The 19519-nt window shown below is 38.6% G+C and overlaps 1 protein-coding gene across 1 annotated transcript; it reads right to left on the reverse strand.

Annotated features, from left to right (window-relative positions):
- Positions 1 to 11282: 11282 nt before the first annotated feature.
- FAM200C (family with sequence similarity 200 member C) lies at positions 11283 to 16824 on the reverse strand. Its single transcript, XM_033097026.1, has 2 exons — positions 16418 to 16824; positions 11283 to 13311 (listed from the first exon to the last, which is right to left on the reverse strand). The coding sequence occupies exon 2, from the start codon at positions 13261 to 13263 to the stop codon at positions 11479 to 11481; it is 1785 nt and encodes a 594-aa protein (XP_032952917.1). The 5' UTR covers positions 13264 to 13311; positions 16418 to 16824; the 3' UTR covers positions 11283 to 11478.
- Between the last annotated feature and the right edge of the window lie 2695 nt (positions 16825 to 19519).

Consider the following 19519-nt stretch of genomic DNA (forward strand, 5'->3'; position numbering starts at 1 on the left):
ACATCTGTTCACGCCTAGAGAATATGCCCAGCATCAAACAAGATAAGATTAATGACATTGTGACATTCATGGCCCCAGAGTTTACAAGCCGGCAGGGGCAGCCATGTGACAGATGTGGTAGATTTGACTTGCTCCACATCTGTCCAAACTTCTCTTGTTCCACGTATGTCCAAACTAGTGATGGTGCAGAGTTTGTGAGACAACTTACTTTGATTGGAAGGTCTGGGAAGACCTCTTAAGTAGGTAACATTTAAGCCGAGTCACGAAGCATAGAAAAGGGCCAGCCACGCAAAGGCGGCAAAGGAGGCATGGGGAGGGCTCAGGCAGAAGGAGCAGAGGGTGGGACAGCTGCGTTAGCCTTGCTTCACATCTTTCTAATGCCTCCCTGTGTGATAGTTATAGAATAAAGCCTGAGCACCATAGCCTTTCTGTAGCCTCGCTAACTGAAAGGTCTCTATGATTTGACATCTTTCCAGCCTCTTCTCTGAGTTTTCCTGTATGTCAGGGTTTCTCAGCCCCAGCACTATAGATGTTTGGGGCTGGATAAATCTTCGTTGTGGGGACTGTCCTGTGCATCGTAGGGTGTTGAACAGAATCTCTGGCCTCTACTCTCTAGATGAGAATAGACAACCCCTATCCACACCCCACCCGTGTGACAACCAGAAATATGTCTAGACATTGCCAAATGTCCTAAGAGGGGCCAAATCACCCTTGATTAAGAACCCCTGCCCTATGGGTAGCCTTGCTTTGGTCAGGGTATCCTTCTTGCTGGATCCTAAATGAACTTTCAACTTTTATGTTTCTACACCTCCACTGATGCAGTTCTCTCTAACCAGTGCTCACTCTTGTGCCTCTCCACAAAGCCTTACCCAGATGTCTACTAGAAATGCATGGCTTTTATCTGCCCAGTACCCCTCTGTCCATTGGGAAAGTCTGTATGGGTGAATCTTAGGTGTACTGGGTGGTAGGGAAAGAGTGGTCCATCCCAGCGTTCTGCCTGCCCTCTGGCTGCAGGGGCAGGGGCATGTGGACCAGGTACCCTTTCCTTTTATGCCCAGTGAAGAGTCCAACCTGGGCATGAGACCCAAGCAAAGCCAATCAGAATCTTTCCATGTGATCTCCATGGGAGGGCACTGCTTTTCTTCTGAATTGTTAACGGTAAGGAAATGGCCCTGGGTTGCCACTAGCCTATTTCCTGCCACTTGGAGAAAGTAGACACCAAGTAGAGGCAGATTCAGGAAAACTGAAAGGTGCAGAGCAAGTGCTATGACTACATTATCAGGGTCCTTTGTTCAGATACTTGGGCTAAAACATTCGCATTCTCATATTCCTTCTCTTTCTGTAAGCTGGCTTGAGTTATTTCTCTCAGTTACCATGGAAAGATGTTATCCTAACGCAGTGTCCTTCAATGCCTGGTTCAAATTGCTCCTCTTCCGCGAAGTCCTCTCGACACAGAACAGGATAAAGAAAACGCTTTCTTTAAATTCTCAACTGGTGCTGTGCTGGAGCCAGCAGCCAATTCTGTGACTCTCTTCCTAACTCTGAGTTTAATGATGTCACATTAGCAGTTTGAAATCATCATAGTGGGAATAATTAGAGTATGGAAATCAGTATATGCTAGAAATCAAGGCTGTCTTTCCCCCAAATCAGCCCGTTTACCAGGACATCACTGTCTAAACCCTCTTTCAATTGTAACACTCATTTTTTGAATATGGTGAAGTTGGGAGGAAAAGTGCCCTGACTCACACTGCATCTGAATCTTCAGCATTGCAAAGGAGGAAGGGGCTTAAGAACTAATTTGGTCCATCATCCTCATTTCACACGAGGACAAAGAGGTCCAGAGGCCTGCAGTGAGTGGGTAGACAAAGAAAGTCCAATATCTTTTGTCTTCCATCTGTTATCAAAATGTAGGCCTTCCTGTTTGCCTTTTTTCAACCTTTTTTTTCCTTCTCCAATTTTGTTACAAAAGAGGGTTTAAAAACGACTGTTGAATCATCCCAAACAGCTAATGGCCAAGACCCAAGATGTCGATGTTTACTTTCCACCAGGGGCTTTGGAGCTGAGACGTTCTCCAGCATTACGTCATTCCAGATGGGGTCTCATGACCGTGGCAGCACGGGGAGAACAGCTGTGGACAGACAGAACTTGCTGCCATTCCACAGAAAGATGGCGATATCGGAGAGAATGTTGGCCGATCTGTGTATTATGTCACTGAGAATGAAACAAGATGGCAGTTGAACTGCAAGGAAAGCTTGCAGATTTATAAAAATGAAAAATACACAATTTATTTTTTGACATAGCTGTTCTATTTCCTGCAATATCCTGGAAGTGAGTATAAGGATATTCATTGCAACCTTGTTTGAACTAATAAAAGACAGGAAACAATCTAAATGCCTAGCAATAGGGGACTAATTAGTTATGATACATACAGAGAGGCAGATCTCTATATGATATGTATTATGGAATTATCTCCCCAAGACACATTGTTTAGTGAGAAAAATAGGAGCAGAACAGTGTATATAGTTTTCTACCACTCGAGTTAAAAAAAGAAGAGGTGAGGAAAACACACAAACACATGGATATATGAGCATAATATATCTTTAGAAAGATATACAAAAAATTATAACACAAGACGTCTCTGCAGAGGGGAACTGAAAAACAGTGGTAAGAGGGAGACTTATTTTTCACTGTATGTCTTTTGGAACAATTTGATTTTTAAAACCGTGGGAATCTATTACTTATTAACACCCATCCCCTCAATATATATATATTCTTAAGTATATGCTATGTTGCAGTTCCTGGAAATTCTTCCTTTGCTCTTATGGATGAGCTGGATCTGGGAAGGGGCAGAGAGTTTAGAGAGTTAATGATAGTAAACTCCTGACAATTATATACTTTTTAAAAACAATAACATTACAAAGAGCAGTCTGTTCCACTCTTCCAAGTTTGGGACAAGTATTTCCCCATTATACAGCCGCAGGAACTGAGGCCCAGAAGCAGGCCATCTTCCCAAGGTTACACAGGGAGGAAGGGCAGAGTTGGGATGGGACCTCAGATCTCGCCCCGTCATACGCCCCTTCCACGAGACCATATTTAGCTGGGCAGAGGCTTTCAACAAGCAGAGTGGTTTTCATGGGAAGGAAAAGAGTTCTGAGAGGTTCTTCTGGCCTCAGGTTTCAGGAGAGTTAAAGCCCTGCCTGAGCCAGCTCGAGCCCCAGCACAGATGAAGTCAGATTAAAATAGACACCACTTATGTTCAACGGGAAATGACCCAGAAAAGATCCAGCCAGTTTCCAGATGTAACTTGAAGGGCCTCAGTTAGAAAGACTACATTGGAGAGAATCTGATGCAATAAGCTCTTGAGGTTTCTCAACTCTGTGTGGGGATCAGAAATGAACAGACGTTTGATGGGAGGGAAATGCCCTGCAAAGAAGGTCTAGAGGTTTCTGCTTTATAGAATCAAGCTTGGGGAGAGCAGTCCATGAATGAGTATAGCAGGGCTTTGCCACGTTTAGCCAGAGACATTTTGGGAGAACATATAAGAAATAAAGGGTCTATCCCTGCCTTTTGGATGGGAAGAAAAGCAGAGATCCCAGATTAAGGAAATGAGATGTGATTAAACTGCATACATGAAATTCAGCTAGTGGCTGGAAAGAAATGTTTTCTCTGGTGGCTGTTGCGAGGTGGAAGGAAACTTATTTCTCTAAATCTTGTATTTCAAAAGACTTCTACAGATTTCTTTTAAATAACACCCAGATGACACTTAGTTCTACATATCTCATCCACTTGATTTAAAATATATACAATAAAAAATTAAAAATCTTAAAGCAAACTAGAGTGTGTCTAATGTGCTACCACTTATGAAAAAAAGGTTACAAAAAACACACGAATGTTTATGTGCAACAATCTCTTTAAAAATACATAACCTGATAACAGTGGCTGCCTCTGGGGAGACCTGTGAAGCTAAGAGATAAGAGGGGAGATGCAGCCGCCACGGTACTGTTTTGATTTACCATATGTCTATATTACATGTTAAAAATAAAACATACTCTTAAAAAAGCTCAAGGAGGAAAACATACCTTTATAATGGAGAGATTTGGTGGCCAGTCTATTAACCAAATAAGGAAATTTAGCATTACCAAGGGTATAACAACCTGACATTATACGATGCATTAAGGGTTTTAACCTGAATATAATCAAGCCTTCCGATCTAACCTCTGATTAGCAGAAAACATACAGAAGACAGGAACTAGTTAAATGATATAGGAGAAAACAATTCAGAGAGTGAGACATTTTTTCAAAATGTTATTGCCATACAAAAATTGAAAGGTGGTTCAAAAAATTAGTAATAAAATATATTTTGGGGGCAAATTGGAGGAATTTTGAATATTGTCTGAGTATTAGACAATCTTAAAGAATTACTGTTAGTTTTCCCGGGTGAATAATGCTTTTGTGGTTATATAGGATGATGTCCTTATTCTTAGAAGATACATGCTGAAGTATGGAAGGGCGAAGAGACATAATGTTGGAAACTCACTTTAAAATGGCTCAGTCCTAAACAAAAAAAAAGCTAAAGGAGTACCAAACCAGTATTACAAGAAATGTTAAAGGGAATTCTTTAAGAAGCAGAAAAAGAAGAAAGATAAAAAAAATATTTAATAATAAAATGGCAATAACTACATATCTATCAAAAATTACTTTAAATGTAAATGGATTAAAAGCTACAATCAAAAGACATATGGTGTCTGAATGGATAAGAAAACAAAACCCTTACATATGCTGCCTATAAGAGATTCACCTCAGATCAAAAGATGCACACAGGCTGAAAGTAAAGGATAGAAAAAGATATCTCATGAATACGCAAATGAAAAAAAAAAAAGCTGGGGTAGTTATACTATACCAGACAAAATAGTTTTTAAAATGAAGGCTATAACAAGAGACAAAGAAGGGTCCAGTAATTCCACTTTTGGGTATTTATGTGAAGGAAATCAAAATACTATTTCAAAAATACGTGTGCATCCATATGTTCACTGCAATATTATTTATAATAGCCAGGATATGGAAGCAACCTAAGTGTCCATCAAAAGATGAATGGATAAAGTAGAAGTGGTACATATATACAATGGACAATTATTCAGCCATAAAAAAGAATGAAATCTTGCCATGTACAACAGCATGGATGGACCTAGAGGGTGTTATGCGAAGTGAAGCAAGTCAGACAGAGAAAGACAAATACTATATGATTTAACTTATATGTGGAATATATAAACAAAATAAACAAACAAAACAGAAACAAAGCCATAGATACATAGAACATTTTGAAGGCTGCCAAATAGGAGGGAGGTTGGGGGATGTGTGAAAAAGGGGGATTAAAAAATACAAGTTGGTAGCTGCAAAATAGTCATGGGGATGCAAAGTACAGCATAGGGAATATTGTCAATATTATAATAGCTATGTAGGGTGTCAGATGGGTACTAGATTTATTTATAACTTCATAAGTTATAGAATGTCTAATCACTATGTTGTACACCTGAAACTAATATAATATTGTATATCAACTATAATTGAAAAATAAAAAATGATTTAAAAAATAAATGGGATCAGACAATAAAAAATAAAGATAAAATGGCTCAGCACACACACACACACACACACACACACACACACACACACACACTCACAGTTGGTTATTAAACTGTAGTCTCTTAGCTTTAAACTCGGCTCTGTGATGCCAGGGCTGAGACTTCGCCAAATCCCATCTCCTTGGCCAGCCGCCCTTCTGTTAGTCTGCCAATAGGCGGCGCTAGAAGGAGACTGGAAGTCTAGAAGAGGCAAGGAACTGCTCCTTTCTGTTTTGCTTCCTATTACTGTCAGTGTCACCCAAGTAATAGTTCCTTACCCTGGCAGTGACAGAGTTATTTCCTGTAGGAGCAGCTGGTTCAAGTTCACATTTGTTCCCCAGTCTCAGAACCACCCTCATATGCTGCTTCAGACATACCGGTATCAGCAGGTAGATGCCTTCTGTTTCAGCTCCATCAGACCCTTCATCTAAGCTTCTAAATTTTATGAACCCCACGCTCTTCCCCGTGTTCTCCCAGCCCTAGGAATGGTAACCACTTTCTGCATTTACGAGAGTATTCCTTTTGCCTTCTCAGTTCTCCAATACACGGTTAACAATTCTTTATATTAAATTCTCTCTGCAAAAGTAACTGGAGGAGTTTGTCTCCCAACTGAACCTTGACTACTACAGACATTTGTACCAGGAGCCGCAGGAAACAGACCCTTAAAGATGGGATTTTCTTAGGTGTTTGGGTTTGTCTTTAGACTTGAATGCAGTGTTGAGCTGGCGGGGTGGGTGCCTTCTTATGAGGGCTCCGGAGTGCAAACAAAATGAAAAGGACACACTCAGTTCTTCAAAATCCCTGCTCAAGTTCCAGTCAGAGAACTAGAGAGATTCTGTGGCATTCCTAAAAGTGTCTCAAATGTCTTGTAGCTGCAAATTCAGACATAATATTTAATTGTGAAGATTGCAGAATTAAGTGTAAATTGAATTCACAGCCTACAGCTTTCAACAAAAGTTAGGATAAGGGTTGGGAAAGAGTCTCTAAGACTTGGAATGAAGACGTCTGTATGGATTCTGATGAAGCTGAAAATCGTATCCCCTAAGTTACTCTGAGCCTTCCTGGCCTTCACCTTCCATGTCTGAGATTAGGCTTCCTTTGCTTGAGGTCCCTGTAATAACCTCATCTGAGGTGGGTGCCTTTCAAAGGGATGTCTATACTTTCCAAGACCGACCCCAACTACTTCTTGTTGCCACGAGACCCACAACTAGGGTCAGATGATTCAGCGTATTCCAAGGGAACAAGTACAAAGTCTGATCCTGAAGGAAAGATTTCATAATCCAAAACACTGCGGGATGTTTCTAATGTATGAGTATACAGGTGGAAACTTGGTGAGTATGTGTGGGAATGGGATTCTACGAGTGTTAGATCGAAGAAAACAGAGTATGACAGATCAAGGTTACTGATACGGCTGTACTTACCAGGGATTCTGGATTTAATGTGAACTTGCATTAAGAATTTACTTACTTGGATGCAACAGTGGCCTACATATAATGATTTTGAGATCCCAGAACTCCCCCAGCATAATGTAGAGAAGGGATCTCAAAGACTTAGGGAGATAGAAATGTTGGGGTAACCTTATGTGTGACTTTCAAACTGCCCTCACCCACTACCCCCACTTCTATTGGTTCAAGAGGCCCCAGAGGACACTCCTTCACTGAGGTATTGAGCAACACATTAATGAGGAGATCACCAATATCCTTGAAAATCTCTGTAGGCAGGTATGATGGTTGAAGATGCTGCCACTTAGATAAATTCATTGATTCCAGTGAGGTTGATGGAATCCTAGAGCAGCGACCAAGTGGCAGATCTTTAGTGTTTAGTCACTAGAGATAATGTGGATGCATTTAACATAATGCAAAGCAGGGACAAAATGGTAATTGGAATATTTTGGCCCACAGGGATCGTTGATAGTAGCTGTGATGGTTAATTTTATGTATCACCTTACTGGGACACCAAGTGCCCAGCTATTTGATCAAAGATTATTCTGGGTGTTTCTATGAGGGTGTTTTAGGACGAGATTAACACTTAAACTGGTAGACTTTGAGTAAAGCAGATTACCTTCCAAAACTTGGATGGGCCTCATCCAACCAGTTGAAAGCCTTAACAGAAAAAGATTAATCTTCCCCAAGCAAGAGAGAATTCTCTAGCAGACTGTCATCAGACTGGAATTGATTGGCTCTCCTGGCTCTCTGGTCTACCCTGAAGATTTTGGACTTGCCAGCCTCCATAATTACAAGTCAATTCTTTATAATAAATCTTTCTATATATCTATACTATCTATCTATCTATCTATCTATCTATCTATCATCTATCTATTTATCTATCTAATCTCCAGTTGGTTCTGTTTCTCTGGAGAACCCTAATATAGTAACTAATTGGTACAGTGGACTTAGGAATGAACTAGACGGGTAGTCTACTGAAATATTGCTTGATTTATACAACAGGAAAAACTCTAGTAGGTCTGGTGCTCAGAAATCTGACTAAAGTCATAGCCTCTTCTCCAGTTTCCAGACCTAGCAAGGATGGGACCAGATAGAATGGCAGGGTGGTAAGGAAAGTTCCTCAAAGAAAAGTAAGGGTGCTGTTATTAAAAGCGAATGAATGAATGACTGCTGAGCAGGGCAAAATAAGAGATGACTGGTCTGCCAGACCTTGATTCCTATATGCTAAGGGCTATAGAGTTTACACAGCTAGTAAGTAGCTAAGCCAGGACTGAAATCTATTTCAGTATTAGAGTAAGAGAGCAAAAATGTAAAACACCAGGAGAATACCTTAGGTCTCTTTATTCTCAGAAGATAAAGTACAAAATGCAATGAATTAGAGAATTTCCTTATACTGACCTTTTCAATCAAGGCAGATTAAAAGCTTCACATTTGATTTTTCCAAATGTTTGGTCGATATTAAAGCCAAGCTTACTATATTTTGATAGAATTTAGCGCTAAACGATTCTATAAGTTTCAAGAGGCTATTTTTTTTAAATTGAGGTATAATTAGCATATAAAATTTAGCCTTTATTTGGTTTTAATTCCTGTTGAATGATGTTTGAAAATGCTGACCTATTTACCCACTTCAAGAAGTTTTGGTGACTTAAAAAAGCAGCCAAGATGTCAAAAACCCATCTGGTCAACTGAGTGTTAGAGAAAAAGCCATTTATACCTTCTCTTTTCCACCCTGGTTTTCCAATTTCCTGCAGTCTGGTGGTTACTTGGCTCCACCAGAATTCTGTCTGCTAATTTTGAGCCAGCAGAAGCTCAGATGAGGCATTTTAAATTTGAGCTACTAATCGTTTTCTAAAGATGTTTAAAATCAGATATTTGGCAAAATCTGTAGTGTGGATGAGTTTGCTTTCAACCAATCATGCCCAGAGTGACATCTGCGGTCATAAAGATTATGCCTTTATCCTGTCTGACTACTCTTTGCAATTTATCAATGACCTTAATTATATAGTAAAAACACAGGAAAATTATCTCCTCCTTGGGAGAAAAAGAAACCAACACATATGACCCATATGTGCCAGTATATGTACATTGTGAGATATTTTTTAAACTAAAAAAAAAAATTAAGTTTCTTCATTTTAGCAGACACTGCAGTCTTTCCTTTGATCAGGAGAAAATAACCTGTTGTAGAATTTTAAAATCAATCAAAAATCACTTAGCTATTTCCTTTAAAATGTCCTTTCGTGTTTTGTTTTACAGCAGAAATTAAAAAATTTAGTCTAAGGGAGTAGTCTAGTGTACTTACTGAAAAACTATCAAATGCTTCTGGAATTTCATCCTTGTCCTGCTATTCTACTGTTAGGTTCCAGGCGTCATACATGCACTTGCTCCCCTCTTTCCTTCCTCCCTATCTTTAGATACGTACACATATTAAGCATTATACATACTCATCCAGATTTATTCCTTTCGTAGCTTTGGAAGATTTTCCGACGGGTCTTGATATTAGATTATACTAGGAAAAATTAGGTCTTATATTTTATAACTACATTTTTAAATGAAAGCAAGCATGTATTATAGTTACTGATAAAGATGTTTTGATGGATGGTGATAAGGTCAGTTTTGTGTAGAAAATATAAATTTCAGTTTGCAATATTCAAGAGGTATCTAAATTTGGTAGTCAGATGCCATTCAACTTCAGGTTTTTTTCTTTTCAATTTTTCACTATTATAAAATGCTGTGATCACCCACCTTATAAATAACTTTGTGGACATCCCTGGTTCTTTTCATGTGGTAAATTACTAGAGGGAAAAATCCTTAATCAAAGGGCTATGAATATCAATAGAGGAATTAAAATTAGTACCATAATAATAAAAAATTGGTAGTAGGAGATAGATGTTTTATAAATTCAAGTCTTACCTATTAACTACTGTGTTTCCCCAAAAATAAGACCTAGCTGGACAATTCAGCTCTAATGCATGTTTTTGGAGCAAAAATTAATATAAGACCCAGTATTATATTATATTATATTATAGTATAGTATATAAGACCTGGTCTTATGTTATAGTAAAATAAGACTGGGTCTTATATAATGTAAGACTGGGTCTTATGTTAATTTTTTTGCTCCAAAAGACAATTAGAGCTGATTATCCGGCTAGATCTTATTTTCAGGGAAATGGGGTAGAAGTCAATATATAACTTCTAAAGCTAATAAAACAAAGCTGGCATATGTGTTTGGTATAAATATGCTACTTAAATATATGGGTGGAACCACAAAAAGTTAAAGCAGAAATGGTTAAGGTAATGGGGCAGGAAGAGGACTGCGGCTTTTCATTATAGGGCTCATTTCTCCCCCTGAGACTTAAGCATACAGTACTTTGATAAAACATTAAAGTTTTGAAATAAAAATGTAAATTTATTTCAATTTAAAAATATTTTGCCAAATTATCATCCAGAAAGAATACATTAATTTAAATTCCCATGGGAAGCTTTTCTGATGGCCCTTAATTACTACTGTGACTTCATGTCAATTTATTATTTATATTCCATATTAGAAAAATACACATAGTATCAGATGTAAAACAAGAGAGGAAACTGGGGTAAAGAAAAAATAAGTGTAGGAGAAATAAGATGAGGCCAGAGGACCAGCAACTTCACCAGAACCATCTGGAAAGCTGGTTAAGAATGAGGATCCTTGATCTTACCGCAAACCTGCTACATCAGAATCTCTCGGGTAAGGCTCTGGGATCTCCTTTTTAGCAGCCTTTGTGACTTGGGAGTTGTGATGTAATTTAAAAGAAGACAAGGAGTGACTAATAGGTTATTAGGATATTTATTGTCATGGTACTTAGAGCATGGTATCTAGAAGAATGGACATTGTGAGACTAACTCCAAAGAATACATTTAAAAATAAATCTGATATAAACTAGCATCATCCCTTCTCCCACTAGAACATTTCATAATCCTCTTCTGATTTCATTAACCTACCCATAACAACACTCACAGAAATGGGAAGATTCAGTCTGTCATTTCGTCTTTTGACTTATACTCTTAACATGAAGATCCACGTTCTGGGAGGTCTTCTCTTTTTTTCTTGGCTCCATTCCTAGCCTACCGCACCATTTACCTGCATATTCTAGTGCCTGGGTGTCTTTTTGATGTATCACATCAACAGGTTAAACAGATACTTAGAAGAATCCTATGTACTAACTAGGCAGTGGTACACAATCTGTTCTGCTGCTTGTGCTCTTAAAATATATTTTCACATGATTCATGAGAAAATTAAAAGTTAAAGATGCTAAATTTTTGAAACATAGGATTTAGTATACCATAAATATAAAAGGAAAGAGATAGAATAGCTTAGTTTTACAATGGAAGGAATTGAGACTATTAAAAATTATACATTACAAAAGTGTATCAGCTTACAGTGACTTCTGCTGTAGCTGTAGTTTTTGTTCAATGATGTCTGAGAAACGAGGAACTTTTTTTGAAATAGCCACACGGATGTCATCACTCACATTAAAGCAGCTTCTGGACTTTGTTTTAAAATGTAAAAGTGATGAAAATCCCAATTCACAAAGGTATGTTGTTGCAAATGGTATAAGGATTTCCAGAGCTGTCTTTGCCAGGTTTGGAAACACTGTGAATTGGACACACCAGAAATCCTCAAGTTTCATTGTCTCAAACTCCATTAAAATTTGGCCACTAGCTCGTAATTCAGCAAGATCATTTTTCATTAAATAACCATCATCAACAAAATCCAGATTAAAAAGAAATGGATCCAGTATCCATTTACTTGCCTCATCAAGATCTCCAACGGAAAAATAGCCGTGGAAGAAGTTGCTCAGCTGTTGCAAATGCAGTGTTATTTCAGCTGCAATATTTTCTGCTTCATTATCGGAAACAATTATTTCTTCAAGAAAAGGAAAGTTGGTAAAATTTCTTTTCTCAATTCGCTTTAGCCAAAATGGAAACTTCCTAACAAAAGCAGATAACTTCTCTCTAGCGGACACGGTGTTCATCCCAGTCCTTTGCATAGATGCGCTAAGTTCATTTAGGTGTTTGAATAAGTCTGCAAGGTACGCTAGGTGAATTTTAAACTCTTTATTTTCAAAGCCATCAACTAAATTACTGCTTTGGTGGTGAAGAAACTGATTTATTTCTTCGTACATTTCAAAAACATGAGTAAGTATTTGGCCCCGGGAAAGCCATCTCATTTCAGTATGGAAAAGGAGGACACTATACTCTATTCCGATTTCTTCAAAAAAAGCCTGAAACAGGCGATGATTTGGAGCTCGCCCTTTGATGAAATTTATTACCCTGATGACAGTAAACAGAGCATCCCTTAGCTCTGTAGGCAATGTCTTTGTGACAAGTTCGTGAGGGTTCAACAAACAATGTGTGATCACAATATGTGGTACCTCTTTTTTCACACAAGCAACAAATTCTGAATTTTCTCCCAGCATAGAAGAGGCACCATCGGTACAAACAGAGCCACATACATCTAGTGCTATCTGATGCTTCAGAAAGAAGTCTCTGAAGAGATTGAACACATCTTTTCCTTTTGTTGTTGGCTGCAATGGTTCACAGAATAGGAATTCTTCTATGATCTCTCTTTCTTTTATGTATCGCACAAATGCCATGAGCTGACTGCAGTCACCCATGTCAGTTGTCTCAGCAAGCTGAATACCCACTTGAAGAGGACTGGCTCTGATATCTTCTAGAATTTGCTGTAAGATATCCTTGCTCATTTCATCAATTCTAGAATGGATCACGTCATCTGATAAGGGTACCTGCTGGAGTTTCTTTTGTGCATCTGGTCCCAAAACTATCTGTGCTATTTCCAATGCACAAGGTTTTACTAATTTTTCAGCTATCGTATGAGGATTCTTCTCTTTGGCACATAAATATGCAAATTGATACGATGCTTGTAATAAGGCATCCTCTTGAGATGCAACTCCAAATGCTTTCAAGGTGTCACTCTGATCAGATGGTGTTGGCATATGCTTCAGGCTATTGAGGTCATGCCCACCTATACCACCGTGCTGTCTGTTAAAATGGTCAGACAGTTTTGAGGGTCTGAGGTCAGCATTTGAAAATATCGAGTTACACAATACACATTGTGGGCGCTGAGTTCCATCAACCTCTGTTGTACAGGTGAACCAGTAACGAACATAGTCATCATCCCATTTGCGTTTCTTCGACATGGCACCCCAAAATTCTCAGCAGTATTCCAGAGATGCCGCAGAATTTTGCTTTGGGAGTAAAATATAACCCACACATTAAAAATCAGTGGCTAACCAAATTAAAACAAAGCCACATCACATGCCATCCTGTCATCTGTGTTCATGTCAAGAAATATCCTGTAAGATGCCTGTTCAAAGAAAGCCATGCCAGCATGACAGTCTAACTTAAAGCCAGCAACTCACAGCTAATGCCCTGGAATACATGACTTGCCAGCAAGTTACATATAGAAGATTTGGGCTTATGCAAGTTGTGAATACCCGTAAATCCTCTACTGGTGAATTACAGTTATGGCTTAATTTGTTTTCAAAGATGTATGTTCCAAACAGATCTGGTACATTTTGTATCCCCAGAAAGGGCATCTCAGTACCACTCCCTCCTTCCATCCTGTGCCAATGCTTCCATTCTGTGCCAATGTATGCACACCCCTTGTTATGAAGCACTGAACAGAAAAAGAAATACTTCACTACATACTCTAAGGAAGGGCAGATAGTTTGATAGGGTGGCCAGTTCTTTTTAATAGTTAAGAATTAAATAGATCTGTAAAACGATTTGATCCTAGAGTGGCTTTGTTTGACTCCAACTTAAGCAGGGAATTTCAAACAGGTTTGATTAAGGCACTCTTGACATAGAAGTAGGACACAAATTTGGCTCAGAGCTTTCTGCCACTATCAGTCCATGATCATACTGTCCATATAGAAAAGGAAAAACCAGTTGCTCAGGAGAAACTACTATTCTTGTTACTGAGATTTCAGGAAATTTTCTCTCATAAAGGACACCTTAATTACAACAGAAATTTCATGATGCTTTTTCATATAGCTACCCCTCAGTAAAAGCAGTCACGGGAGAAGCCGAAACAACAAAATGAAAATTAAGCAGTGTTCCTAAGATTTGGCTTAATCCAAGGACTGGATGTATAATAGAAGGCAGTGGTTTTTTACTTGAGTAAATGGAGGAATCATCTAAGTCTCTTGCTAAAATGCATATTCCTGGGCCCTACCCCCAGAGATTCTGATTCCCTAGCTTTGGAGCAGGGGCCCAGAAGCTGTATTCTAAATAAGCATTTTAGATAATTCTTATGACTGGTAACTAGAACAGTAATCTTTAACAAGAGATGCCCATCACAATCACCAGGTACCCCTTTGAAAGCATACATGCCCCTGTACTACTGTAGAACTAATAATTTATCGCCAGTAGGACAAAAGAATCAGAAATAAAGTTGTCCAGGTGATTCTGATACACATCGTAGTAGATAGTCAGATTGAGAGGAATGACAACATATCCTTCAGGTCAATTCCTATCTTGCAGATATTCTAGGTTGCTAATAATCTAAATGCTTTAATAGGCATTTAAGTTTTCTGAGTTGATGACAACCTCCTAGGAAAGTTGAGGGGCCTCAAAAGAAAGCTATGCCTTTCCTCTTTTTCTTCCTCCTTAGCAATGAGCAACGGTATAATCCTAAAGTAGGCTCAAATATACCTGAGAAAACAATGCTATCTCCCAGATAAATAAATAAGTGATCTCCAAAGTTTCCAAAGTTCTAATGACACAGAATGTGGTTGAAATAACAGGGACACATTAAAATCCAAATGCCCACTTTGGCCAGGAAAAAAAAAAATCACAGTAAATCACAGTAAGTAAGCCAAGAATATTTACTTAAAGCACTAGATTTCTAGTGGCTCTGCCAAGATTAACAAACTGTAAAATGTACTTCTATGTAACTAGTCCGTTGACCTGCCATGTGGTTGTTTGTTATGAGCCAGGTGAAAATTAGAAGATGTCTGCCAGTCAAGAAAGATGATTTAAAGTTTAAAAGTTGAGCTTAAGCCTTCTTTTGTCAAATGATGAGACGAGAGGACCAGCAGTGTTTGGAACCTCTTCTAATTGATAACAATAAAATTATGACATCAACATAAAAAATGCTTATCTTTCTTATTCTGTTATGTATATTTACCATGTATGTTTTGGGGAACAGAGCTTTTTCCTTGAGTCTCATTACAAATTATAGGATCAGTTAAGAGTCCATTCCTACCCACCCCAACTATGCTACTTAAATATATTTTGACTGAAGATGTACCTGTTCTCAACCAAATCATTTTTAGAAAAATTCATTTATAGCATCCTTCTCCATCTCCCTCAGAGGATGAATAGGCAGCAAGAATTTTCAAGGTCTTCAAAGATGAATTTATCTACCAAGAGGCTTTCTTGTATTTTAGAACCTCACAATTTTCACTTTATGCTTTGTGGTATTTAGTGATCACAATATTAAAAAATATGTAAACATTAAAAAAGCATCATCACAGTAAGATATCATTGTTAATTTAAACAGGTATGATAATGGTATGGTTGTGTTTTTTTTTTAAGTCCTCATTTATTAGAAATACAGACTTAACTATTTACAAGTGAAATGATAAAATGTTGGGATTTCCTTTGAAATACTGTATACTTCACACACGCAAATACACACAAAGTGGGGTGGAGATAGAGGAAATAAGACTGGCTTTGAGATGTTAACTGTTGAAGATGAATGATGGGTACTTATCACTACACCATTCTATTTCTGTATGCTGGACATTTCCCCCTAATAAACAGTAAAATGAGCAAACAAAAAGCATTACCTGAAGATTGGTATAATTGTTATTTTTCAGAATAATTTTTTGAGAGATATCTTAAGATGCAGAATAAAAGATCTAACAAAGTAAAATGTTTTTGCAAATTTATGAAGTATAAGGGCAGATATGAAAAAGTATCACGATTGAGAGAAAAAAGGTTAGAGGTGAACATTTACATCACAAATATTTGGGGAATGCTAACACATAATTTTAGCAGTGACAACACCAAAGTGCAGTTGCAAAACCTAAAACTCCAACCAAACACAATTCCGCTTCTACCTAGCCACCGTTTAGGCCAGTCCACGGCAGGTGCAGGTGTCTGGAGAGGCAGAGGATTTAATCATTACATTTTACAGTTAAAAGTAACAGTCAGGAGAAAGGGACGGGAATGCAGTAGCTGAGTAAATGCTCCAGAGGCAAAAGCCTGGGATCCTGGCTTTGTCACTTCCAGACTGGGACCTTTCCAAGCCTCAATTCCTCAAATGGGGATGACAATAGTACCTACCTTATAGGGTTGTTGGGAGGTTTAATTATGAGCATGCATGTAAAGAACACGCAGCTCGCAACTGGTAGGAAGGACCTGTTGGTGTATTATTAAGGACGTTTAGGAGGCGGCCCGGGCGAGCAAAGGTCGCCGGCGGCGAGGAAAGACTCCACTCCGTCTCCAGCCTCCCGTCTCCGAGCAACGGCGCAGGCCCAAAGGATGCTCGGGCTTCTTTTAGGCGCCCGTTTCAGGCTCCAGTTCACTCTCCGCTCAGGTTGGGGCTTAGCTTTTGGACGCCGGAACCCGTCTAGGCAGTGGTTACTCAAGTGCGACCCCGGAGCAGGAACCTGCGGAGAGTGGTGACACAGAAGCGCCCGCAGCCACCTCCACCCCAGCCCCGCCGGGCTTCCATCCGGGTTCTCCCAGTGGCTTCCCGCCCGCAGACTGGGCGAGGCGTCTCCCCGCACGCAGGCGCATTAGCTGAGGGGGGGGGGGGGGGCGGCTGGCTTGAGAAGGGAGCATGCGTGCTGGCCCTCTGCATTTTTAGATTGTGTACGTGGAGTTGAAATTTTTTTGTTGTGTCTGCCAGAAAGAATGGTGGAAAAATAGAATCTAAGGAATAGAAAGCATTGTAAAGTCTACATAGTTCTTAAAAGCACTGGAAATAAGATTTTATATTGTGTCAGGCTTTAAGATTGAAGGTTGTAAAGCTATAATAATTTACCATTTTCTATGTGGTCTCAGCGAGGAAATGGAAGATGATTGCACTCGCAACTTAAACACTGAGGCAAATGGTACAGTCTGTAAGGTACAGTGGAAGATGTGCTTCCAGGGCTTGTGTCCTGTTGCCTATTTAGGTCACCCTCTCCCATAAATTAGATCAAGTGGATGAATTTCCTGAGAATCATCATCCATCTTAAAGATTTTTATTTAAAAAAATTTTTTTTAACAGGATCTTATAGTAATAAACCCAGAGTAGAGAGATTTGAGAGATAAACCCCAAAGGAGAAACTAGAAAATATTGTTGAAAAAAACAAGCCCAAATATAGCCCTCTTTCCTATTTGGGGGGTATTTTCTTCCAAAATAGACACTTAAGGAAATGCTATTTTATTCATTTTTGAATAGTTGTTCTTGTCAGAATCATTCCACAAGACCGGGAGAGGAGGAAGTGCTCAAGAATGTGAGACAGGTGAATCATTTTCTGGTGTTGAAAGGTGACCTTGGTAAAGATTGAGGGTCTGCTTAAGGTTTCTGTCAATGGAAGAAATTGCAGAAGATCAGCCTTCCTGGCCCAGGAACCAGGGCCTTAAATACTAGAGAAAGGAGTAGGCTTTAAAGTCAGAGATACTTGGCTTTGTGTCCTGGCCCCAACACTTTGAACTGTTAGGCCTTGAGCAAAGTACTTGGGCTCATTATGCCCACATGCTTATTATAAAATAGGGTTATCATCCATTACTCACCCCATGGAGTTCTTTTGAGGAGGTAACATATGAAAATTACAGCACATAGTTCCAGCACTCAAAAGGCAGCTATTATTATTGGTAAGTAAAATCAAAGCACACTGTCTGGAGTAATGTTCTGGGTACTACCTTTCTTCCAAATTGAAACAGAAATAAGATGTGATTTCAGACATTACAGAATTCTTCCTAAAATCAGAATAAATTAGGTTTTACAGAAGAGGAGCAGAGGCCCAGAAAGGATAGGTGACACATTTTTTGAGTTAAAAGACCCTGAAAATTTCTGATTCAAACTCACACAAGCTAATCCTAGCTCCATTTTCTGTCAAATATTTGAAATAATGCTACAAACCACGCATAGTTTTCTCAATTATATATCTTTATTAACAAAAGATAAATATACAAAACAAACACCAATTGCAGACATTATGTAGAATCATCCTATGTTAAAGTAGGAATATGAAAACATAAACTTTTAACAATCTTCAAGTGGGTGAGATTTACATTGCTGTTTTAATTTCATACCAGTCTGAATCTAGATACCATGTATACCCATAGTACTTGACAATCTGATTCAGTTACTCTCCCACCAGAACTATTTTTGAGATGCTAACTTAATGTAGCATTCTAACGGTTTTTGGTAGCTCAGAAAATTCAATGAGCTATCAACAATGTACTCATGTCAGAGCTTTTTAACTGGTTGTTTACACAGATTCCGCTCTCACTGTCAGTGTTATTTTCACACTGTTCTTAGAAGAGGCCTGAGGATCATGGCAGTCTCAGTTCCTGGTAGCCCTAACAAGCTATCCTTATAATTCTTCGAAGAAACCTTCAACTCCACGTTTTGCTTTTTGCACATTACATAAAGTGACACCTGCTGGCTACAAAGATTAGGTACAAGGGATATTCTATAAGCTTTTAAAATCAAATTTAATATTTGCAATTATTATAGAAAGGCAATCAGAACTGAAACAAAAAATAGTATCACTAATCATATCCTCTAGAATAAAGGATTTGTGTCTAAAGGCTCATGACCAGAATGGTAAAAGACGATGTGCTGATAGGTAAACACTGATTCATGAATGACAAAAGTTATTTTTCCACTCAAAGACTAACAATTTAGTTCTGGGTGTAAAATATGAGGACATATTTTACAAATCAAAAGTTTATAAATAAGTGAAAAACAAAATTACCACCACGCAAGACAGTTATTCATGTGTTCTACAAATTTCCTTTCAGATTGAATTTTTTTAGCTGCAGACCAGGAAAACCTTAAAAGGCAAAAACGAATGACAATAAAATAACTACACATAGTTACTACTAATTAGAAAAAATTGAAGCCCTGGTTTTGAGAAAGAGTAGTTAATCTCCCTTTAAAGTATGTGCAAACACTAGATAAAGGGACATAGAAATTGAAGAAATATAGTTTGAGATTTAATTGTTGAGTCAGAGTGCGGGGGGGAGGGAGATAAGGTGGGAGGGTGGGGGGGAGAAAGACAGAGGGGGGGAGGGAGGGAGAGAAGGGGGGGGAGAGAGAATGCGCAAGCAAGTCAGGGCCTCTTTCCCTATCACGAACATAAAATTGGAAATAAAATCTTATTCTGTATTTAATGTAGCTCCTCTTTTTCTTCTGTTTCTTCAGTATAGAAAGGAATGAATTTACTA

This window comes from Rhinolophus ferrumequinum, chromosome 24 (assembly GCF_004115265.2).
Source record: "Rhinolophus ferrumequinum isolate MPI-CBG mRhiFer1 chromosome 24, mRhiFer1_v1.p, whole genome shotgun sequence".
Classification (NCBI taxonomy): Eukaryota; Metazoa; Chordata; class Mammalia; order Chiroptera; family Rhinolophidae; genus Rhinolophus; species Rhinolophus ferrumequinum.